We start from the raw sequence: 26,476 nt of genomic DNA on the forward strand, positions 1-26,476 counted from the left end.
AAGAATCCCCTATCACCTCCGGGCAGGCCAATTATATCGGCCCGTGATTCACTATATCAAGCTACTGCCCAAATGTTGGATCATTTATTGCAACCACTATTGTTGTTAAAATCTACCTTTCTCAAGGACACTACAAGTTTCATCCATCTGCTTAAACAATTTGATGTGTTGCCTGAAGGCACAATCATGGTCTGCCTTGATGTGTGCAGCCTCTACACCTCCATCCCGCATGATGGTGGGGTAGAGGCTGTTCGACAGTTCATTGCACAATATCTGGATCCGGGCTTGCTTGATCACGATTTGTTTATTGAATTGCTTACACTTACTTTGCAACGCAATTATTTTTTATTTGATGGGGGTTATTATTTGCAGCTAAGAGGGTGTGCCATGGGTTCTCCTGTGGCCCCCTCTTACGCCAACATTTTTATGTTCTTTGAGGAGGAGACAAAGTTTTTTGCCAATCCTGCTGTACGCGACAACCTGCTCCTGTACACCCGCTACATTGATGATATTTTCATCTTGTGGACGGGTGGGCAGGAGCAGCTGTCGACATGGATTGCCGACATTAATCTCGGCAACTCTTCCATCAAATATACTGCTACCTACAGCAGTACTGTCACCCATTTTCTTGATGTGGCTGTCACCATCAGTGACAATACTATTGGCACTGACATTTACTTTAAAGATGTTGACAGGAATACCTTCTTGCTTGGGTCGAGCCACCACCCTCCGGCTCTCAAACGGGGGCTTCCGCGGTCGCAGATGATGAGAGTTGCTCGCATCGTCAGCGATCCCAGCAAGTTGGAATCACGTTTGGATACCCTCATTTCCAAATTTGTGACGAGGGGTTATGACCCAAAAATTCTACAGTCACAAAAATTGGAAGTGTTACAAATTCCCCGTTCTGATTTACTCAAATCCAAACCCAAAAATTCTGCTGCAGTCTTACCTTGGTCTAGCTCCTTTTCTACTGCTAGTGTTGTGATCCGCCATGCCACTAATGCTTTGTGGCCCATTGTTAAAACAGACCCGGATTTACCGGGACTTAACACACTTAGGCCACTAGCAGCCTTCCGCAGGGGTCCAAATTTGCGTGACCGCCTGGTCAAGGCTGACATCACAGGCATGGGGATACCCAAACCCCTCAACACTTACACCAAGGCCCCAGGCTGTTACAGCTGTTGGGATTGTGAGACTTGCAGACACATCGTGTCTTGCAAAAAATTCAAGCATCCACATGGTCCTAAGATGTTTGACATCAGGCAGGTATTGCACTGCAGGATGTCACATGTCGTGTACATCATTGTCTGCCCATGTGGTCTTTACTACATAGGGCAGACCTCCCGCACATTTAGGGAGCGCATGACGGCCCACCGGTCTGCGATCAACCTGACCCTTCGGGGCAAGGAGATTGATCAGCCGGTGGCACGTCACTTCAAACAGTGTGGCCACACTATCACCTCCCTCAAGTACTTCATGATCGATCATGTGGCTGAAACTCCACGTGGGGGAGATAGATCTAAAAAACTCCTGATTAAAGAATCTGAATGGATCTTTAAGTTGGGTACCATTCATCCCAACGGCCTCAACGAAAAGATTAATTGGAACACCCTTTATTAAATCTAGCAGCAGGGTCCATTAATATCTTGTTCTGACTTATATATTTTGTTTGGGATTTTTCGAAGCCATGTACATATACTGTTTTGCTGTTCCACCTTGCTAACATGTTTTTTATGTATTCCTTATGTTTTGTTTCAGGCTACACGCACAGCCAGTCAAGATGCCCAGGAGTCGACATCGTGTCGGCGGGAACACTTGTGGACTACTCCTGATATCCATGGTGGGTCTGCTGAGTGGGAGCTCCACGGTAAGACACACCTATGCAATCATGATGTCAGTGTTTGGTCTACAGTGGTCCCAGCCGCGCGCTGCTGACACTCTGGAGCCAGATTGGTATGCGTCAGATTAGCCTGTGTTTTTATATTGTTGTACTCCTGGCTGCGGGCGCTCTAAGTGAAGGCGCTTCAGTCATGTTCCTCCCGGCAGTGAAGGTGGAACGCTGTGCTTCCTGTGATGTGAAGCGCAAGCCAGATGTTGCCTAGCAACTAAGGCTGCGCATCGCGTACCGGAAGTCGTCAGTGATTCACTTCCGCCGGCTGGTTACACGCTGTTGGCGCGTCCTGGGGTGTCCTGCAGCCAGGTGAGTATAAATTGTTTGTATTATGTATTTTCCAGTGCTGTAGGTTGGGGCTGAAGAAGGGGGTCACTCCCCGAAACGTTCCCCTGTACACTTTAATACATCGTTTTTGTCTGCATGAAATCAGTCTCCTGAGTGCCGTTTTTTGCTCTTCACTGAACATTGGAAATCTATATATATATATATATATATATATATATATATTAAACAGATAAATAGCAATTCAGCCCGGCACTCCCATTGCAATTACAGGCATATGTCCATGGGTGCCTCCTCAAACAAGTGGCATGAATATATATATATATATATATATATATATAGTTCCCAGTAGGTACAGACAGTGGCACACCACAATTTGATGAGTGGCAAAGTGAGAGTTGGAGGCTACACACAGAATTCTTACACTCTGGTACCGAACTCCCCTATTTGCATTATTTGAATTGTGTCCAGGGCGATACTCCTCAGGACTGGATCTCATGTGACACACCGTTTATTTTAAGCATTTTACACCTAGATCAACATACTGTATATTCCGTTTACCCCTGATGAAGTCTTTCGAGACGAAACGCGTAGAGTTTTTGGCTTTGCTGTCAATCATCAAGTGAACTATTAACAAGCGGATGTCATATTTTATGAACTTTTAATAAAAAACAATCAAACCTGTATACGATGGATAAATAATATGCTCTAATATTGATTCAATCTCTTGAAGGTGGTGGTATCTATTAGCGCTCTCTATATATCTGTTTTTAGATTACCTTATACTCCATGGGGTACATTCAATCCCCTTAAGACAAGCTATGATGGTGAGCAGTGCCAATAGCTCGCCATCATAGCTCACTGTATTGAACTGACTTCACTCGCCGATTCCACCTCACTGGTTCTTGTCAGCGAGGTGGAAACGGCGAGTGCGGCCATCAAACCGGCGGGCTCGCTGCATTTGGGCAAACCTCGCCGTTTAAGGGAATCAGAGGACGGTGAGGATTTCCCCAGAACATTGAATACAGTGACTGGCCGATGAGGGGGTTTGACGGTGAGGATGGCTTGTTTTCAGCGATCCTCATTGAAAACAAACCATCTTCGCAGCACAAATCCTCACCCAAACTCACCGGCGGCATTAAATATTCCACAATACATTGGCCAACATATAAAGATCAGTGTACTGTTTTGTCCCAAATTTTACTCCCATGACAGAAACACACCAATATCCGAGACACACACTGGGTTTAGGGGCTCGGCGGCCAGAGTGGTGGGCGGTGTCTGGGAATTGCAGATGGTGTAGTGTCCAGCGAGGGTGGGCTTGATGGATGCATGCGTGATGCTAGTCATTGCCAGTGTGTCTGGGGGGAGGGGAGGAGAACCAGGAATACTAATGCAGGCTCCAGGTGGGTCTGCAAATGGAGAATGACCAGGAGAGGTGCAGGAGGGTAATACAAATAATAAACCATGTTTTGGGTGAATGTGTGGTCCGGTGCACTCCCACACGACCCCTCTATTTCGCCTTTTCAACACAATATTGTACACACTGCACCATGTTTATCAAGGGGTCAGGTAACACAAAGCTGTCAATATTAATATTAATATTAATATGAGCTCTATACTGAGAGAATGCTCCAGGATGGATAGATGGTTTGGGAAATATATGATTGGTTCCTTCTCATCTTATCTCTGTGACTACTACAGTAGATGGCAATACATAACAAAAACCTGCTATGACAATGTTGTAAGCTGGTAAACATGTGTCACTAGCACAATTTCACTCTACATGAATCTTTTTAATGTACAATTGTAAAAACTGAACTGTTTGGACAAGGTAATCTTAATATATATATTATTCCATAGACTTCTCAATCCTGTACCTCTCTGGGCTGTGAGGGAAAGAACCAGTGCAGAGCAGGCACGCCATGTAACACAAACTATTCAGGTAGCCAATGTGAAGAGCCTACTGCACAACAGGAAGAAGGTCAGTCTACAAGCAGTGACAAGCAGTACCTATATGCAATGGAGAATGAAACACTAAAGTCCGGGGATCAACAGCCGTCTGTAATAAATGATGATGGCAATGAGATCATATGCATGGAGATTAGGAACCAGACTTCTGTGGATAAAAGAGACATGTCTCCACATGATGAAGATACAGGGATACAAAGAAATATCTTACCAGAGGGAGAAGTCAGTGACAGCAGTACAGATCACATCAGGGGGGAACCTGTGAGTATTTGTACAAAGCAATTCACTATACTCCTATGCATTGTATATTTTTCCTGTTTACACATTTTCTTGAAAAAACAAACAAAAATTATTTTCCTTTAAGTTTCTTACGGGGATTCTATACATGAAACATGCTGTATTGACTCCTAAAATTCATTCAACAAGTTGACTCCATATATATTGGTGCTAAGTTGATAATTGACCAACACATTATATAGACACTACAACACATTATATAGACACTACAACACATTATTTAGACACTCCATCCATTAGTCCTCTACTATACTAAGTTATATTGATCCAGAGAAAGGAATATCAAACCTCACATGGGGCAAAATGGATAATATAGCCTAACAAGGAGGGAACCTGCTTTCCTGAATCCTAATGTAGATTATCCGGACCCCCAGAAATTGCCCACTGCTAATTATTGCTACAGATCATTTCTTGTAAGAAGGCTTCCAGTTCTGTTTGTGAATTTGCATAGTAGTAAGGAATTGACCGTCCTGACAGCATTCTAGTAAGGAGCCTCCTAACTTGTTCTTGGATAATCCATTTTGCTTCCATTCACAAACTGAAGATTCCACCTATAATCTTAATGAAGCTTTTGTAACACAAATGCTTGTACTGCCTTTGGATATATTTGTCCATAGATATGAGGTTACCCGTAGGTGCCTGTTTATACTTTTACTATTTAGATGTATACAATTGAATTATTAAAGGGAATTTAAATATTATTCTCTCTATGACTTTGTGGCAACAAAACTTGTTCTATATATTTAAAACATAGTCAAACTTAAAAATAGTAATACTGTACAATACATTACACACATTTATCCTTGGTTTACTTTAAATGCAACCCATGCAGGATTGTATGCCTCTGTGCTACTTTTGCCTAGCACTTCCTGCTGCTACTCTTTCAGTTATTTATTTTCCTACTGTGTTCCATTCAGTTGCTTACCACTGCCATGGTTATTAGTATAGCCAAGGTGCATTGTCCTACATTTCTCTAAATTAATTAAATCTGAGTTTATTATATTTGTAACAATCATTTGTCTTCTATCTTTTTTAATTATATATACTATATATACTGTCCAAAATAAAAAAAATATATGAAATAATTGGTGCTGGGGTGATATGCGATGTTCCAAACAAACAAATTAATTTTATTTTACACACAATTTGACATGTGAGACAAAGAATATATATAAATTAAATATTCACAATACTAGAAGGACATTCAAGCACTTATTTGAAATCTGTAGCACACAATAAGGATAAAAGCAATCCCAATGTATGGGAGACCTTACCCTATAATGGTGCTGCGGTGGACTTATGCCAAATGGCAAGGTGTGGCAGCCGAGCTGTTATGCCCGGCGCCACCACATAGAGTTTTGTCACCCCAAAAAGTGCTGGTGCAGTAAAGTGTCCGTGCTTTCAGTGCATCTGTCCTGGATCTTCCTCCAATCAATGCATTTCAGAGATCTGATTCTTAGATCCAAGCCTGATGAAGGAGAAACAGATCTCTGATTGGAGGAAGATCCAGGACAGATGCACTGAAAGCACGGAAACTTTACTGTACCAGCACTTTTTTGGGGGACAAAACTCTCTGTGGTGGCACCAGGCATAATGTACGGATGGTGTAATGGTTAGCATTACTGCCTCACAGCACTGAGGTCATGGGTTTGATTCCCACCATGGCCCTAACTGTGCAGAGTTTGTATATTCTCCCCATACTTGCGTGGGTTTACTCCGGTTTCCTCCCACAACCCAAAAATATACTGGTAGGCTAAATGTCTCCCAACAAATTAACCCTAGAATGTCTGTGTGTGCGTGTACATATGGTAGGGAATATAGATTTTCAGCTTCACTGGGGCAGGGACTGATGCGAATGTTCAAATATTCTTTGTAAAGCGCTGCGGAATATGTGTGCGCTATATAAGAAACTGGTAATACATAAAAAAATTAGCTAAATCGATAATTTTACTGCATTTGTTTGTTATACTCTTTTCATGTATTTCCTGAAGCCCCTTTGTCATCTTTTGTCATCACAGGTACATTGTCACCAATCAGACAGCGCTCATTCTGTTTGTCAGAAAAGATCCCAACCAGGCAGCTGTGAAGAAGAAGGAGGCTGCAGGCAGCGTTGTTCTCAGGAAGTCCAGCAGCAAAAAGCATCGGAGATTAATGGAAGTAATCAGGAGTGCAGTGTCCGAAACTGTCAGGTACATTTACAATATGCAGAAACAGAGGAATGGAATTGGAGAACATACAGGGCTGATTTAAGCCCCTTACACAAAAAGATTTTGCTCTGAAGGGCAAGTTGGCCATGTAATATGCAACTCTGAAACGGGCCTTTAGTGAATTTGTCTGCATTTATTTATTTATTTGTGTGGATCATCCTGTAAATCCTGTGTAGGTTCACATTATTTGCAAAAGTGTCTCAATGCTATTTCCCATCACAAACATGGCTTCCTCTCAGAGGCACAACTCTTGGAGGCAATGGAGTCATCTGCGCCGGACTCCTGCTCCCAAGGTGGCACCTCTTCTCCCCTGCAAATTTGCATCAGTTCATTGAATGCCATTTATTTTGCTTCTGTGGCTGTCTCCCCCCTCCTAGCAGGACTATAGACATCACACTCTTTATTTTAAACATAATATACTGTACATAACATACATACATACATACATACATACATACATACATACAGCATATATATATATATATATATATATATATATATATATTTATATTAGGTGCTGTGTGTGGGGGGGAGGGGTGCCAGTATATATCTTGCCTCAAGGGCAACTGGGACGAACTTAAGCCGCTGCTTCCTTTTTAGCGCTGTGGTCTGTTCCATCACTCTTGCACCCACTGTATGCATGCGGAAGATGGGACCAATTTAAAGGACTATTTTACAGAAAAATGCATTTCTGAATGTCACAGATTTACAATTTAAAGATGTTGCCATTAATGTGCTCTAATATAGAGATGTCTGATGGCTTCTTCCTTCTTTATATTTTTAAATTGTAATTTTCTGTTTGTTTTTTAAAAGGAAGATACAGAATTGAGTATATTGGTCCCATCTAAGCTGGGGGCAGACGCATGTGTATCACACGCCAACCTTTCTTTCAAGGGAAAAGAACATTTGACTGAGTTACATTCATTGTCTACAAAGATCTGGACTGATGGAGTAGTGATTGACAAGCAACAGCACAGGGATTTATTGACCAAGTGGAGATCAGTGAGTGAGAGACAGATAAAGACACTGCAGCTATGTGATGCTTCAGAATTAGAGGTATTTATACAAAGTACTGTATTCAGTGGCGTCACTAGCCAGGTGCGGGGGGTGCGGGCCGCACCGGGTGTCACCAGTCTCTGGGGTGACACCCAGAGTTCTGAGATGGCCGGTGTTCTCTGTCCCGGCCCTGGCTTAGTCAGTCACTCTCAGTGACAGCCAGGCCAGGTCAGATGTGCGAAGATGTGCCGTTAAAAAAGCGGTAAATACACTGATTCGCCGCGAATGTACGAGAATCCCGCCCAATGAACCTTTCACTATTTTATTACACTAAGTGTACTGTATAGATATCAAATATATACCTAACACTGATTGTATACTGTGCTCTTTTATCTTCGTGGGATAATTTGTAAATGCCACATATAATTTTTTTGTGATTAAGGGCCAGATGTACTAAGCTTCAAAGGATACGGTTCGTTTTATCGAATGACATTAGGTCGAATGTCATTTGGTCGACCCCACTAGGTCGAATGTGTAAAAAGGTCGACATGGGTTTATGTCGAACTTCCGACTATGTCGACTGCTATTAGGTCGACTGGGGTTAGGTCGAATTGCTCTTTTTGGGTTTTTTTTGGCCGAAATGTCAACAGTGTCGACATGGACACTGTTGACATAGTGAATCGGACCCTCGCATCGCTCGCTTCGCTCGCAATGCTTCGGGCACGGTGGCTCCCTTCGCTCGCCACAGCTTTAATAACCTCCTCCACGCCCTAGTGGATGGTAGGGCATGAACCATCGCCTGTCGGCACCAAAAAAAACCCAAAAAGAGCAATTCGACCTAACCCCAGTCGACCTAATGGCAGTCGACATAGTCGGAAGTTCGACATAAACCCATGTCGACCTTTTTACACATTCGACCTAGTGGGGTCGACCAAATGACATTCGACCTAATGTCATTCGATAAAACGACCGTATCCCGCTTCAAAAGTGATAAAATGAAGAGTGATAAACAGCCAGCCAATCAGTTCCTGCTTGACATTTTTCAAACACAATCTGTGACATGGCAGGTAGGAGCTGATTGGTTGGCTGTATATCACTCTCCATTTTATCACTTTTGAATCTTAGTACATCTTGCCCCTAAATGCACTACAGTATGTTTTTCTTTTTATATTTTTTAAATTATATTTTAATGGTTGTCCTATCATATATCAATGTGAGGACTAATGGTGTGTGCACACAGTAGATATGCCGTGCTATGCGAGTCCCGATACGATCAGATCGTATTGGGTCTTGCATAGCACGGCATGCATGCAGAGGCACAATTTTTACTATATAGTGCAGATCTGCACTATATAGTCTTGGCTGCCCTCTCTATTTGACTGCCGATTATCACTCACACGGGAGCGTGCATCGGCAGCGCATCGGGCTCGCAAGTCCTAAAAAAGCACACAATCAGCATGCGATATGGCTTCCGATGTTCACTATATCGGCAACATCGGAAGTCAAATCGCACCATGTGTACACACTATAAACCAAGACCACTTAGGGGAGTCACCTCAAATAAATCATAGGACTCAACAGTGATGCCTCCTGAACATTGAATTATATTCTTTTTGGTGATAGGATGACTTGTCATGCGGAAACTATACGTTAACAATAAAAACTAAAAGTCCATACAATGTTAACAAAAACATTTCAAATATTAGACTCTTATATGAACATAGTTTACAATAGTTTACCTTTTTTATTCAGTCTCATTTGGAAGAGAAGATAAAGCTGCAGATTATCAAGAAATCAAAAAGTCTGCCTGCCAGCTACATTAAGAGACTGGAGCTAGCACCAGCCATTACTACAGTCACAGCGGCACTAGAGATGAGAGAAGAGATTAGTCAAGCTTGTTCCAGAGATGGAAATACAAACTGGGGACATTCATTAAGGATTAAAGAAACACAAGAAAATGAAAACATTATGGCAGGACACAAAGACAATGAGACTGGACAAGCAGACAGACATGGACAAGTAAATTATTCCTATTTTCCAAACTTCTTTTTTTCCAAATCCGCTTTCTGTTATCTCTCCCATGTTCCTGTGATTGATAAACATATTTCCGTTTCTGCTGGCAGTGTCCTCCTTTTTTCCTCTACTTTAGAGACTCCGATACACTAAAGTGAGGTGCCGAATGGAATGCAGATCGTCCGTAATTGCTCTTGCAGAACTAGGGGGCTGACTCTGAAGTGCACTCAGTACACATGCAATGCCGATGTTCATGTTGCTGATCAATTTTTGCAAAAAAAATCTTAAAATACCTACGGCACATGCATCAAACGGTGTACACACATAGATACTGTTGTAATTGGAACAGGCAGTATCAATATTTAGGTAAAGAAGTGATAACCATTCCTGGGCAGTGGCTGCAAGGTGGCTAGAATGAATGCAGAGGCAAAACTTGTGAGTAGTTGGCCCAGGTGCAAAAATATAATTTGGGCCCATCGTTTACTCCAACCCTAGTTCACAATATGTCACACAGCAGTGTGTGACAAAGGTAGGCAGAGGCGGCATCCATCTCTGGCCCTAAATGTATACACTTGACCTAATACAGTGTTATTCTGTACTGTATTAGGTCAAGCGTATACCTTTAGGGCCAGAGACTTTTCAGTCAGCCCGCCAAATCTGTAAGTTTGATTCGCAAAAGAATTAAACAGATTTATTATTTACAGAAAGGAAAAAGATGTGCAGACAATATATACAAATTAAACAATATACCAATTGCAGTGACAACCTGAGGGAAGCAAAAGCAAAACCAACAGAAATAGTATTGCATATAGTAAGTAAAGAGATTCATAGGTTAAGTATATCACCAGAGCAGCACACCAGGCCTAGCTAGTGTTGTCTCCTGGATACTTTTTAATGTCCATATCCAAATGAAGGGTTTATATTCACACTGAAGAGCAATGTATCAGATGATATGCAGTAGGAAAAGGCAAGATGTGCATTTATTGTTATCAAAGACTAGCATTAGCGAGGACATCTTTGGACTCCTGACTTCATCTGTGGCTCTTCTCTAGACTCTGTCTGAATCTTGTTGTTCCATTAACAGATAGTTATGACTTCAGGTGATAAGTCTTTGTATAATGTTGATGACTCAAAAAGACTTTGTTTGTACATTATATGACAATTAAAATAGGAAAAAGACAGGTTTGTGTATGGGAATAGTGACAATGGTTGCACTTTTGTGAGGGAATATGTAAAGAGCTTGTAATATCTGTTTACAATTATTAATATCTTCACAAAAATATATTTATACAATCCAGTTTCATATGAGCTTATGAAAGGCATATGACCTTAGTATTATACCGCCTTCAACATAGCCTACATACAGTCCCCTGGTACCAGACTGTTATCCTCCTTCAGCCACAAGTAGATATGTGACTGAGATGCCTACACTGTTGCATCACCTATAGTTGAGTATGTTGGGCTCCAGATCATGTGCAGTGTGGAAAACATACAAAATACATTCACAAACCCAACTTACGTTCACTCTCATCGACCCATAGGTATCACTGAGTATTCTCTTCCTTTCTTCACAATGGATTTATAAATTTAATTCAGTATGCTGCACCATTTCCCAGAGTGGTAAATTCATGACAGTGAGCTACTTCTCCCTAGTAGTGTTCTTTCATGATGACTCCTCTTTAATTATGGATGATCTGAAGCTTCTCCTCCAGTAGTCACAATTGTTTTCACCACTTTTTCTATTGATTGCTGTAATGTTTGAGTGTTCCTCATTACATGTATACATCTCTGTAGTGTTACATGTATACATGTATATGTCTCTCACTCCTCACTTAGGGGCAGATTTATTAAGCTCAGTGAAGTGATAAACTGTCTGTTTTTTATCACCGGCCAATCAGCTCCTACCTGTGAAGCTACAGGCTTGGTTTAAAAAATGACAGGTAGGAGCTGATTGGCCGGTGATAAAAACCAGACATTTTATCACTTCACCAAGCTTAATAAATCTACCCCTTAGGGGGGTATTCAATCTGGAGTCATGGCTGTCGAGCTTGCCTGCAGTGGGGGCGTGGCCGCGAGCTGCTGCCGGGAAGAGGCAAGCTGCAGCCAAAAGCTTGTCACTTCCCGGCCATTCTCGGCAGAACGAGCCCGACTGCTTGTGAAGTCGGGCTCGTTCTGCCGAGCTCCCCTTTGGGAGATGGTCGCCAGTGATTGAATACCCCCATAAACATATTTGTTATACTCTTTCAATCAATGACTCTCCAGAGTTTTCCATTCTTCAAACTAATCTTTTATAGAAGTGCATAACTTTTATATCAAAGTACATTTGAAAAGTAATGTATACACTATACAACTCTATAATGATCACATCAAACTTCCTGTCTCAACTTTAGTGTTATGCTTTTAAATTTGAATAATTGGCTCCTAAAATGCTACTTACTCTGTAGTTGGTGGTTTAAATAAATCATGATCACTTTCATTACACAAGTCACTTTTGTTAATGTGCAAAGATATTTATGACAGTGTTTGGAGTGTCCTGAATAATGCATTTCTCCTTTACTGCGTACCCTTATTTCATCTCATTATTTTCTTTCTTTGTGTTTTCCGCAGAATTATCTAGGTTTCATCCTGTGTTAATATATTGAATTGTCTCAACTTTTTTCCTTTCTAGGGTTCTCTGAATGATCTGACCATCTCATTACTGGAAGCCACAGGTAGTCTGATTGGAAGATTATCCTCATTAAAAGAAAGATTAGGGAGGTCCCAGCCACCAGGGTCATTCTCCACCCAGGAAGAGCTTGACCAGAATACACTAGTAACCACAGAGCATAGATGTGCTGTTCACATCACAGATACGGTCAGTGCACAATATTGACATCCGTTTATAATAAACCTCTAAAATGACAACACAATTTAGTTTACCTAAAAAGAAAACAGTTCAATATTAAATTATATTTATGGAAAGGATATAGCTAGTTTGGGTTTACTTTCTGTCATTTGAGTTTACTTTCTAAAATGAAGTCCAATCTTATAAAAAAAATAACAATATTTTATTTATAACACTTCTAATGCTTTCACATACTATTGATGTTGATTTTTGTAAACATATTTTTGAAATGTAACTGATTTCTATCCAATTTGGTCACCCCAGCCTCCAGTATCCCATCTGAAGGATATAGAGTTCAGTGGTACAAATGATAACATTAATAAAGATGGAAACATGACAACAATGTCAATGAAAGAGCCAAAGGAAGATCAACTAGAACAGGATGGAGAGTGCATCGGATATAAAGGCAGAGAAAATGAAGCCATGAGAGATGTTGGCAGTGAATTTATGGGTAAAACAACTATGAATGTAGAATATACAGCTATAGAAACAAAAGGGAATTGTGAGACAGAAGGTGCACATACAGAAAAGGAGGAGAACAATGAGTATATTACTGCAAATAGTGTAGTTACCCAGCAGCATATGTTAAGCCAAGGAGAACATTGTCACACGCAGGAAGACACACAGACAGAGATCCCGGCTTCTGATCACAGTATACAAAAGGCGGATAATATAAACCCAACTGATATACATGTCAGGCAGGAGGATGACATATTCCAAAAGCAAATTCATGCAGCAATACAGACAACTTCCTTGGCTACAGAAAGTTTTTCAACACAAAGACTAAAACACAATGAAATTGGCAGAAATTCCTCAAATGATAATGCAGAAGAATGCAACACCATATACCGTTCTCACAACGGAGATGAAATATGTTCCAGAGAGCCAGCATCTCAGCTGGTAAGGTATTATAATATTGTACTATTGTACATTACCTTTATGTACTTTGCAATTATAATGTATTCATAATGTGCGCAGTCCAGCTGAATAGAAATGAGTACAGTGTAGAACTGTACGATATATGTGGCATGCTGCATTTACATTTAGTTACAGTTTTGTAATATGAGCAGAACATAAGCTTGGGGTCCACCGGTGAATCCCTGACAACAGGAAATGGTCATTGGGTTACCACCAAGTAGGTCAACAAGCATTAGGTTGACACCACTAGGTCGACATAGGGAAGGTCGAGAGTCCAATGGTCGACATGGTGTTTTTTTTTACTGTTTTTGAGCCGACATGTGCCGACAGGCGATATTTCATTTCCTACCATCCACTAGGGCATGGTGGCAGAATAAAATAGTGTGCTGAGCGTAGTGAGGCACCGTACCCAAAGCATGATGAGCGCAGCGAGGGGACACGGTGGTACATTTCGGTGTCCATGTCAACATGACATGTGCCGACAGGTGGTATTTCATGCCCCACCATCCACTAGGGCTTGGTGGGAGAATAAAGAAGGGGGGGGTATACAGCGCTTGGGTTAGATTGATTAATAACCAATTACAAGTGATAAATATATAAACAAATACATTTATTGCATAAAATTGTTAATTAGGGAACTCTCTATATAAAAAAAGAAAGAACAATGGGGGAAAAAAGGCTAATAAAAATCCAGGTGGGTGATAAAAAACACAGTCATTGCATGCTTGCTCCAGGTAGAAAAGAAAAGGCAGTTCATGAATACCAAGATGTTTGGGTATAATTACCGACGATGATGGTCAGATGTGAGGACCTCGTATAACGGCGAAGAATATATTGGTAGTTCCGGTATATTGCCCAGCATGTGGATCCAAATGACCTTAGAGAGTTCGGGCAGGATGGGTGGGTGGGAAGATTTGAAAAACGCTGCCCAAGGTCACTGCACAAGTGTGGAGGAGGCTGGTCGGGAAATGAAAGTTCACAGAGATGTTTGGCTGGAGCAAAGTGAAGGTGGGGCTCTCGTTTAGAGCCAGGTAGGTGGTGGGGCTCAACTCGCTTGGTGGGAGAATAAAATAGTGTCCGAAGCATGGCGAGAGTAGCGAGCCATGTGAGGGGACGCGGTGCTACATTTTAGTGTTTATGTTGACTGTGTCGACATTCGGGTGAAAAAAAAAACGGTACTCTTTACCTAGCACGGCGCCCACGATTTTGATCGTGGGCATCGCAGGTAAAAAAATCGCGGGCATTGAATGCACTAAAAATCGGGTGCGACGCGACCGACGCGATGCACGCGATTTCCCATAGGGAACAATGTTAAATGTCTCAATTGACCCGATTTTCATGTTCAATGCCTCAATTGACCCGATTTTTCCATAGGAAACAACGTTAAATGGCCCACAGAGGCCAAATAGCCACCCTGAAGTGTGAAATGGCCCCCACAATTGTTAATGCCACCCCACGATCAACGTCAACCCGAAGCGTGGCGAGCGCAGCGATCCCGCAAGGGGCGGCGGTACGCGTCCTACGACCTTTTCATACCCCCACTATCCACGTCGCACCCGATTTTTTTAGTGCATTCAATGCCCGTGATGGGCGCCGTGATAAGTAAAGAGTACCAAAAAAACATGTTGACTTTTTCACTATCGACCTTACCCATGTCGACCTAATAACCATGTCGCCCTTAATGCATGTTGACCAACATGCTGGTGACCTAATGATCCATACCCCTGACAACTATAATGGATAACCAATCACCATTGTCCAGGTATCACAGTATGAATCACAATGTATTTTAGTATAGTATTATAGTATAGGCATGCATATACAGTATAAATAACTAAATTGGTGATGCAGATCTAGCTGGCTGTGTGTGTATGTGGGGGGGACAACGACAACTATATGAATGATGAAGTAAGGTATGTAGGCCTATTTACTGTATATTTCCTGTCATCATGTTATATAATTGATTGTTGCTCTTCCATTTTCACCATTACAGGAGCCTTCAAAATATAACCTGTGTGACATGCATAAGACACAGTTTGGCCCAGAAAAAAGTGAGCAGTTTGCAAATGAAAAAACTGAAGAAATATGTCTGGAAATACAGGGTGAAAATGAGCATGAACTGCCTGGAGAAATAAATAATCAGAAAGAAGGACCAGAAATGAAAGATTTGGAGGAAATAGAAAATATAAGAAAGTATATAAGGGAAGGGGCAGTAAAAAGGAAGATACTGGATACAGGAGAAAGAGAAGATGAAATGCAGAGTAAAGAGGAAGGAGCAATAATGGGGTCAGAGAGTCAGGATGAGCTCTCCGGATACAGAGAAATAACACGCAGAGAAGAAGGTGAGCGGATGGAACTGGATGACATTAGGATGGGTCACAAACATTTGTCAGGCACTGGTGATGGACTGGTAATAATTAAAGAGTCATTAATGAGTGTTGGGACGGCTGAGAAACATGGAAGGTATGAGAGAGATATGGTAAAGAAAGGAAGCTTGAAGGAAATCAGTTTACTGGCTGGGGAAATACAGATAAACAAGGACAATCTGAAAGAGAGTCATGGGGAAGATGGATTGGATATTCAGATTGGAAAAGAGCAAAACACGGAGCTATGCACATTGCCAGAACATGGAATGGCCACTTGTGTGGAGGGTGAGAGTCATCAAAGCAAGGCATTCAGCCCACAGGTAAAGCTTTAGAAGCCATCTTTATAAGGAATGTGTTCATGCCCTGCATATGTTTCACATAGTTATATGCTGGTTTCTATCTCTACAGCCCATTGACCCTTGTCTAAGGTCACAAGAACGTTATTTATAGTACACTATTATGGGTGAGATTTAATAGGATGAGAGATTCAGAAAGTGAGAGATTTGGGAAGAAATCTCCAGGTTTTTTTAAAGCGGAAATCATTTACACTGCAAAATCAAACTGGTTTTGCAGTGTCAAATGATTACCACTTTAAAAAAACTGGAGATTTCTTCCCAAATCTCTAACTTTCTGAATTTCTCATCCTATTAAATCTCACACATTGGGGGAAATTTACTAAAGGAAATTAGTAAAAAAAATAGGTGTATTTGTATCCAGAAATACACTTATTTTTGACATTTACTATCCCGAAAATACGGCAATTCATATTCGTATTGATGTGCTATCAATACGAATACGAATTGCTGTATTTTCGGTATTGTAAATGTCAAAAATAAGTGTATTTCTGGATACAAATACACCTATTTTTTACAAATTTCCTTTACTAAATTTCCCCCATTATGTCAATATATTTTTAGAAATCAGAAACTGATGGAAAGCAATTTCACAATGATACAATATTTTTTATAAATGACTGTATTCATATGGCATGCGTTAATCTCCAATATATTGCATTCTTTCTCTGAAAACCTCTTTTTTCTCTTTTACCATTCAGATTTGATCTGAGAATGGCTGTATTTTTAAAGTAGCAAATATTTACAAGGAACACTAACTTAGTTTTGACAGGTGTGGATCGTTTTATCGACCACACTTAGGTCGACAGTCATTAGGTCGTCACCGTTGGGTCGACAGGTGGAAAGGTCTACGTGGTTCTAGGTCGACAGGTGTCTAGGTCGACATAGGACAAAGTTGACATGGGTTTAGATCGATACATGCATTAGGTCAACATGGGTTAGGTGAACAGGACATGGGTTTTTTCAGTTTTTTTAGATCTACATGGTTTTTTTCAGTTTTTTTACCCGAATGTAGACATGGACACATTTGGAAGTGAACCGCTGCGCTCGGCACACTATTTAATTCTCACACCACGCCCTAGTGGATGGTAGGGCATGAAATACCGCCTGTCGGCACATGTCGGCTCAAAAAATCAGTTTAAATACCCATGTCGACCTAGACACCTCTCGACCTTCACCCATGTTGACCTAGAACCCTTTCGACCTTGCCACCAGTTGACCTAATGACTGTCGAACTTAGTGCTGTCGACAATACGACCCTATCCCGTTTTGACATGCATGTGATTGTTGCTTTAATAATATGGCCATTCTTGGACCATTGGCTACAGGGACCCTATGACATTTGATTTACCCCTTGGTATTGACTCTTTAGCCAATGCTGAGATATACTTACCAGTATGTTCTGTTGCCTATCAGCAATAATAAGAAAGCTGAACATTGCTAACCACTGTAGGATCAGTCAGCCCACACAGAAACTGATTGGCTCTTTTTGTCTAGCAGTGCTTTTACTTGACATTTCCTATAATCTTTATATTCTATAGATCCCAGGTCCATGGTTCAAATTTTGGGGGGCAGCTAATCAGACCATGACTGTGGCAGCCGTGGGAACCTCACTGAATGAAAACTTCTTGAATCACATGGCACAAGTGCCAGCCAATGGCATTCTTGTGAGAAATGAGGTGTGTATTGTAGTAACAGATGGAATGGGATATATGAGGAGCTAAGGTAGAGATTTTTCTGAATAATGTTAGGAATAAGTAAGGAAGAGCAAGTACTGTAACTGTGTACCTGGACACACTGTGCTGTAAAGCAGGGGGTGCAAACACGTACATTTTCAGCATACAGGGTAAATACTGGCTGCTTTGGCATGTAGCCCACAAAGCATGCTCCAGCGACCGTGAAGGACTGGCACCAGGAGCGTGCTACCGGCGATTTATCACCCACAGCACTTGAAATCACTGGCAATATGGTCGTTCAGCGACCATATTGCCAGCGATATGTGCTGATATTGCCCTCATGTGTACACAGCTTTAGTCTGGCATCTTTCTAGTCAGAGCCATTTAAACATCGCACCCTCTGCCCCTACTGCACACTCACCTCCCCTTGTCTTTGCTGCTTTCTATATAGAGAGTAAAAAGCTTCAAAAGAAATGGCTGCCATCTGTAAGCCAGAGAGAACCTAGGGGAGTTGGTGGTGGCAGGTGAGCGATGGGGAGGAAGTTCTGGCACAGGAAGGAGTTCTGTGCAAATGGTCAATAGATTTTCATTTTCCAATAATTAGTGAATGAGGCAATATGACATGAGTAAGAAAAAATGACCAGTCAGTAGAAGAAATGGCAATGAGAGGTGAGCTGTAGAATGCTCTCTCAGTGTAAGAACCCAAGGAAACTGAGGCAACTGGTTTCAAAATAAGTATTTTTACATATTTATGCATTAGGCGCAGCTGCCCTGCCCTCTGCACAGCCGGGAGCAGCCGCACACAGCATTGGGAGCATCTGCGCAGCAGGATGAAAATCATGATGGAAAAAGGGGACAGGTAAGATAATTCTTATTCAAACGAGTACTGTAAATTACATATAAACTTTACAAACTTGTATTTGGCTTCCTACAGTATGTGTACAGCCACAATACACGCAACCACTATCGGAGACTAATAAGTCTAATGACATGCCCAATGGCTGAGGAGCAAATCCACCACTGTGCATATTAAGATGCACCATCGGTCGCACCATCGGAGATTGCATCAGCTCTATAGGGGCGCAGAATCTTTATCTCCATCATGGTCACCTGTGTCTGTGCACTTACAGCGGCATGCCCACATCTGGCTAACCACTTCCATTACCACCCAGATACACACACTGAAATTTCTGCATATCCTGGCAGTAACCATCAGAAGTATGCACAGTACCTCCAACATCAGCCAACTAAGTGACTACTGGCAATGCGTGAAGTTTGTGGTCACCTCTGAATCAGGCTTAATAAGTAGAAGATAATTATACATATGTCCTCCCTCATCTTACAAACAATGCATATGCACATATATATATGGTTTGTGTGTAAAATTAGTTGCACACCCATGACTCAGCCGCTACAAGTGTATTTGGTGAGCATACTCCTATTTGCAGAGACGTGCAGTCAGGGGAGGCAGGGGAGGCAGTGCCTCCCCTGTCATTAATGATTAACCATAATTAAAATAATACAAAGAAAATACTTATGACACATATTATGTGTCATAAGTATATGCTTTATATTATAATCATTTTTACCCCTTTAAAAAAATATATACTGTATATTGGTCTAGGAGGCACCAAGTGCGGTGCCTCCTGCTAACAATGTAAATGTCCAGAATCAGGGGGCGGGCAGTGGGCGAAGCCGAGCACTGGGCTGTAAAAGCCCATTCAAAAAAGCTATAGAAATGGCACCTGTGGTGTGGCAGTGCCTCAGTGACAGGGACGTGCTTTCTGCCTATATGAAAGTACGCCCCTGTCACTGAGGCAGATGTGATTGGGCAGGCACATCTGCCTCTGTGACAGGGGCGTGCATTCATAACGGAGAAAGAACGTCCCTGACTATCACTGAGGCACTTTCAGGCGGCGTCCAAGGCTGATTAACTGCCTTTTGACGACTGCTCCTCGCCGCCCGCTCCGTGTCTCCGGCTCATACGGCTCTAACTGTGTGAATTGCAGGCAGTGGGGGCTGACAGCAGGGAAGTTGGGTGGCTTACCTAAACCCGCCGGTGGGTGCCAGATGCCGGCTAGGCGCCGCAGCAACTAACTAACCCAGCGTCACTAGTCCTGGCCCCAAAGGCAATCCCCTGCACCCTCCGAAAATGTTTTAATTTTTTAATCCTTGCTGCCGCCGAAGCTTCCGCAGTGAAGGGAGGAGCAAGGCTGGAGGTGCGCTCTCCCTGCACTGCTTACACTGCTGTGTCTGACCTGTAGCTGCCGCTGTGACAGATCAGACTGTCAGCATAAACAGCGGGTCCACACAAACAGGCACAGGCTGCGCAGCAGTGCGCACTCTGAAGTGGCTTTAAACCCCCCCCAGCTCCCGTAATGTATGGCATTAAAGCCCCCCCCCCCCCCCCTACTGTGTAGCTTTAAACCCACCCCCCAGCTCCCGTACTGTGTGATGCCCCGGCGGCATTATCCTACAAACCCCCGGCTCTCATACTGTGATGACTGAGCCACTCCCCCCCCCCCCCCCCCCCAATGTCCGGCTCCCATACTTTGTGCCCCAGCAGCTGCTTCACCCACCAACCCCTGACTAATGTACCCTGATGCCTTGGCCGCCGACTACCCCTGCTGCTCCCAGCGGTGTAGCTAGGCGCCATGGTGCCCGGAGCAATGGCATATTTCGCGCCCCCCCCCCCGGTAATGAATTGGGGGCGTGGCTAACACGTGTTGGCATGTCACATTTGAAAATAAAAAACTTAAAAAACACAGTAACGTAATCTGCTGCGCTGTATAAGACACTGTAACAGAATCTGCTGCGCTATATAAGACGCTGTAATGGAATCTGCTGCGCTGTATAAGACACTGTAACGGAATCTGCTGCGCTATATAAGACACTGTAACGGAATCTGCTGCGCTATATAAGATGCTGTAACGGAATCTGCTGCGCTATATAAGTCGCTGTAACGGAATCTGCTGCGCTATATAAGTCGCTGTAACGGAATCTGCTGCGCTGTATAAGACGCTGTAACGGAATCTGCTGCGCTGTATAAGACACTGTAACGGAATCTGCTGCGCTGTATAAGACACTGTAACGGAATCTGCTGCGCTGTATAAGACACTGTAACGGAATCTGCTGCGCTGTATAAGACACTGTAACGGAATCTGCTGCGCTGTATAAGACACTGTAACGGAATCTGCTGCGCTGTATAAGACACTGTAACGGAATCTGCTGCGCTGTATAAGACACTGTAACGGAATCTGCTGCGCTGTATAAGACACTGTAGCAGAATCTGCTGCGCTGTATAAGACACTGTAACGGAATCTGCTGCGCTGTATAAGACACTGTAACGGAATCTGCTGCGCTGTATAAGACACTGTAACGGAATCTGCTGCGCTAAGACACTGTAAAGGAAGCTGCTGCACTGTAAATAAAGACAAATTAATAAAGATAGCTAAATATATATACAGCAGAAATAAAGATATATACAGCACAGCAGGCCAGGGCAGCAGCAGAAGCCAGAGATTCACTAACCCCCCCCACACACCACAACCACCCACCCCACCCCACCCACCACCACCACCACCACCACCCCCCCCCCCCCCCACCTTAAATAATTGAATATCGCACGTGCGGCAGCCAGCAACACACCTTCTCCTCCAGGCTACAGCCAGCGCTTGGGAAGGCTGGTGATGACGCGCTGCTGTAGCCAGGGAGGAGGGAGGGGGTAGGAGTCGCTGGGAGGAGTGTGACATTGTTGTCACACACACACTAGTGCTGATACGCTGGCTGCCTGCGCTGCCCGGAAGCCAGACCGAGCAGCAGCAGCAGCAGCAATGCACAGGCAGCCGTGGTGGTGACTGTCAGCCCGCCGCCCGGCCTCACCGCCCGTGACGCTTGGCGGCGGGGACCGGGCGAGCAGCCTGGGCAGGAGGGGAGGCAGGCGCTGGGCAGGGCAGCCGCAGGCGCTGCCCGCCCCGGGCGTACGCGTACCCGCCACAGTGCCACACTACTAGAAGCAGCAGGGACCATTTGCGGAGGGGGGGCGGGCCGGCGGCGCCAGCCAACCAATCGGCGCCCGGAGCTCCGGTGGCTCCGCCCTCCCTACGCCTCTGGCTGCTCCATCTCCACTCAGGCAGTGACTTCACATGGATTGTAACAGCACCTAATGCCGGCCGTGCTGCTGCACTTTCCTCCTGATACCCGCAGGCACAGACTGGAGGTAAGTTGTCACTTCCCTGCACTGTGCACTTTCATTGTTCTTTTCCTTCATGCCTTCTCCCCCCCCCCCCACCCCACACCTCCCTGACCACAGTATGCACTCCAACTACATTCCTTACAACCCCTGCATTATTTATTTTGCCAGCCACGCAAACCCACACCCCCTCCAGTGACTCCCTGTAGTGGACATTGGTAGCTCTGTCAACATAGTGTCACCGTGTATTGTGTACCCCGATAGCCAGTCCAATACCCCCATCCCCCTAGTGTGATCCCCTGTAGCCAGCATCCAGCCACTCCATGTAATGTGCACCCCCATAGTGAGTCCAATACCCCCGTACACAGCCTGCAGCCACCCCCTGCAGTATGCACCCCTGCAGACAGCCTTACCCTACACTTATCCCTAAGTCCCCCACTAGTGCCCATACCGAACATGCCCCATACTTTCAATCAGCATGCCATCTTCATCAATATTGGCATTCTGGCATCGAGTTTGAATTCCAGGCGTCACTATTCTGATTGCCAGCATCCCAACAACAGGGATGTTAACCGCATACCTATTGTATATATGTATGTGTGTGTGTATGTGTACTGTATATATATATATATATATATATATCTATATATATATATATAGATATATATATATAGATATATATATAGATACAGAAGTACCAACACACTCGCCATTCCTAGGAATGGGGTGCAAACAGCACCCACATCCCAGGGTGGGGTGCGGTGGCCTGTGACCACACACTCTAGTAAATACAAACACAGGGGGCCCAGCACTCACTACAACAAACTGACTCACCTTAACATTCAAATAATCAATAAATAAATAATGGGGTTTTAGTTCATGAATTGATCAATGCATTTAAGCTTGCAGCCCATCGCCAAGGGACCCCATTTCACTGCAAGTCCTACACTAACAACTGTTTTTCTTGGGAACCTGGCACCTGCTTACACATCATAGCTAAAATGAACATGTGTTTTTCTTTCTGGGTTAATGCTCAACTGCCAAGTAACTTCTGGCTTTTATAAGGTGAGACAATCCCAAACACAGCACCTGAATTAGTATTAAAGGGGCAGCTGTCACAGGTTTCAGGTAAATGAGCTTATCTAGGGTGCATGAGAAAGCTATGATTACAGTAACAGAGGTTAATTAAAAATCAACCCAGATATATAGATACAGAAGTACCAACACACTCGCCATTCCTAGGAATGGGGTGCAAACAGCACCCACATCCCAGGGTGGGGTGCGGTGGCCTGTGACCACACACTCTAGTAAATACAAACACAGGGGGCCCAGCACTCACTACAACAAACTGACTCACCTTAACATTCAAATAATCAATAAATAAATAATGGGGTTTTAGTTCATGAATTGATCAATGCATTTAAGCTTGCAGCCCATCGCCAAGGGACCCCATTTCACTGCAAGTCCTACACTAACAACTGTTTTTCTTGGGAACCTGGCACCTGCTTACACATCATAGCTAAAATGAACATGTGTTTTTTTTTCTGGGTTAATGCTCAACTGCCAAGTAACTTCTGGCTTTTATAAGGTGAGACAATCCCAAACACAGCACCTGAATTAGTATTAAAGGGGAGCCCGGCAGTGGAAATCAGCTCCTGCGACCAGCGATCACTATGGGCAGAAAACTGGAGCGTACATCCGGCGATTTATCACTGGTGCACCCTTCTATCGCTGGCAATATGGTTGCTCAGTGACCATATTTCCAGCGATATTTGCTATAATCGCCCCCGTGTGTACGCACCTTTAGAAATTAAGCACACATTGCCCCATGTTAGGCAGTACAGATGATGTAATGATTAGCATTACTACCTCACAGCACTGAGGACACGGGCTCGATTCCCACCATGGCGGGAGTTTGCATATTCTTCCCGTGCTTGCGTGGGTTTCCCCTGGGTATTCCGGTTTCCTCCCACAATCCAAAAATATACTGGTAGGGCAATTGGCTCCCAACAAATTAACCCTAGAATGTCTGTGTGTGCATGTACATGTGGTAGGAAATATAGATTGTAAGATCCATTGGGGCAGGGACTGATGTGAATGTTCAAATATTCTCTGTAAAGCGCTGCGGAATCTGTGTGTGCTATATAAGAAACTGTTAATAAATAAATAATAAAATAATGTGTATACCCCCCGCGATGTTGCGATGCACACTCAAAATCAGGTCTGCACAGATTGCTGAGCACAAATCACTGGTGCATCACATGTGTGCTCAGGAATCTTAAGCACATCCTTCAGCACGTGGCACCCATCGGCCCATTTGTATGGGCCTTTATACACAAGGCACCATCCTGAGATCCTGTGGGGACATGAACCTAAATATGTGAGGTCGTGTCTTCTTGCTGTGATGGTGTTTGCACAGAGCATCAGCAACATAATGTCCCTCACATACGAAGAACCAGCCGCTAACATGAAGGAGAAGAAGCCAGCAGATTCTTACATATGAAAATGTTGTCTGTTACTCCTCCACGCCAGCGTGGAGGTAATACATTACATATTAACTACAATGGAATGCCAGCTTAATACAGAATGATGTATTTCCTTCCATGGTTCATATATTTCGGTTTTACGGTTTATGGTCCTGTAAGTAAATGGATTTGGGTATTATATACGAACTACATTATAGTTAAAAAAACAACATCAACTACTGAATATCTTCATTTGATTTACATAGTATTAACAAACTGATATGCCTGAACACTGTTTAAAGGTTTGGTCGCATTAAATTTCAGGCGCAAGATTTTTGAATATATGATTCAATTTTTTATATTAAAGCAAAAACATAGGAATTCAGTGGTGATAGAAAAGCATGTCACAACTGAAATCTGCCCCACCTGCAGTTCAGCATAATTTTTCCAAAGTGAAAAAATAACGGTTCTTTTCCTTTTTGTGCTGTTCCCTGAATCCGCCCCAATATAGTAAATGTGAGAGTACTCCAGAGATATTTACTTAAGATGGTGTTGCTGTAAGAGACTGCATCCAAAAGTGTACAGCTGCTCACGCAGGGGGCTGATACAGATTAGATGGTGCACTGATGGTAGGTCTAAAGACACACCAGGATGAAATGCACTGCTACAAGATGCTGCATGATTGTTTATCCATACAAAAATGTACCACAGCATTAGAATAGGATTCAAAGACTGCATGCTACTTAGAATCACACCCAAAATATAATATGTAGTCCGCCACTAATAATCTCTATTATTTCATGTTCAGAGGCAGAACTAGAGAGTCTTGGGCCCAGGTGCTAAAAAATGCTTTGGGCCCCCCACTCTCCACCCTGCCAGTCGGAGGTACACTTTGAACCCCTGAAGCTTTAGGGCTGTTAACAAAGTGCAATTAATTTAGACTTTTTAACACTATGTACTAAAAAACAAAACATTACAGTATATGATAAAAAGTTATTGTACCTTGCACCCCCTCCTTCCACCTGTCACCAATAAACCGCTTCTCCTTCGCATTTCTTAACCTATGCACCCTTACCCTATGCACCTCTCACTTCCTTCTGTCAGCCATACACCTGTCCTCCCTCCCTCACCTGTGTACCTCTCACTCCCTTGTTCCCTCTGTCAGCTATACACCTTTCCTCCCTCCCTCACCTGTGTACCTCTCACTCCCTTCTTCCCTCTGTCAGCTATACACCTTTCCTCCCTCCCTCACCTGTGTCCCTCTCACTCCCTCCTTCCCTCGGTCATCCATACACCTCAACTCCCTCCCTCACCTGTATACCTCTCACTCCCATCCCTCTGTCAGCCATACACCGTTCCTCCTTCCCTCTGTCAGCCATACACCGTTCCTCCTTCCCTCTGTCAGCCATATACCTTTCCTCCTTCCCTCTGTCAGCCATATACCTTTCCTCCTTCCCTCTTTCAGCCATACACCTTTCCTCCTTCCCTCTGTCAGCCATACACCTTTCCTCCTTCCCTCTGTCAGCCATACACCTCTCTCCCTCCCTCCCCTGTATACCTCTCACCCACTCCTTCCCTCTGTCAGCCATACACCTCTCACCCCTCACCTGTGTACCTCTCACTCCCTCCCCCTGTCAGCCATACACCTCTCCTCCCTCACTTGTGTACCTCTTCTCCCTTACCTGTGTACCTCTCACTCCCTCCCCCTGTCAGCCATACACCTCTCCTCCCTCACTCCCTCTTTCCCTCTGTCAGCCATAAACCTCTACTCCTTCCCTCTGTCAGCCATACATCTTTCCTCCCTCTCTCTCTTATTGCACCTCACACTCCAGTCCCTCCTATCTATAAACGTATATTTCACTTAATAGTCGGTACCTGCCTCCCTGCAGCACCCTGGCTCCTCAGATGTCCCCGGTTTTTGTATGAGCCTGGGTGGCACTTCAGGTAAGGCAGCTCGCTATA

General features: G+C 43.5%; 1 protein-coding gene across 1 annotated transcript in view; it reads left to right on the forward strand.

Moving 5' to 3' along the window:
• The window catches only part of LOC146073002 (uncharacterized), a 75,179-nt gene that overhangs the window by 43,059 nt on the left and 5,644 nt on the right, over positions 1 to 26,476 (forward strand). The window contains exons 10-18 of the mRNA XM_083180176.1: positions 4,040 to 4,408; positions 6,463 to 6,633; positions 7,465 to 7,707; positions 9,400 to 9,666; positions 12,329 to 12,514; positions 12,809 to 13,444; positions 15,456 to 16,148; positions 17,723 to 17,860; positions 18,618 to 18,716. Of these exons, the coding sequence (XP_083036302.1) occupies positions 4,040 to 4,408; positions 6,463 to 6,633; positions 7,465 to 7,707; positions 9,400 to 9,666; positions 12,329 to 12,514; positions 12,809 to 13,444; positions 15,456 to 16,148; positions 17,723 to 17,860; positions 18,618 to 18,716 (2,802 nt within the window). The remainder of the gene's footprint in view (positions 1 to 4,039; positions 4,409 to 6,462; positions 6,634 to 7,464; positions 7,708 to 9,399; positions 9,667 to 12,328; positions 12,515 to 12,808; positions 13,445 to 15,455; positions 16,149 to 17,722; positions 17,861 to 18,617; positions 18,717 to 26,476) is intronic.

The sequence above is a fragment of the Crinia signifera genome, chromosome 4 (genome assembly GCF_055691185.1).
Source record: "Crinia signifera chromosome 4, ASM5569118v1, whole genome shotgun sequence".
Taxonomy (NCBI): domain Eukaryota; kingdom Metazoa; phylum Chordata; class Amphibia; order Anura; family Myobatrachidae; genus Crinia; species Crinia signifera.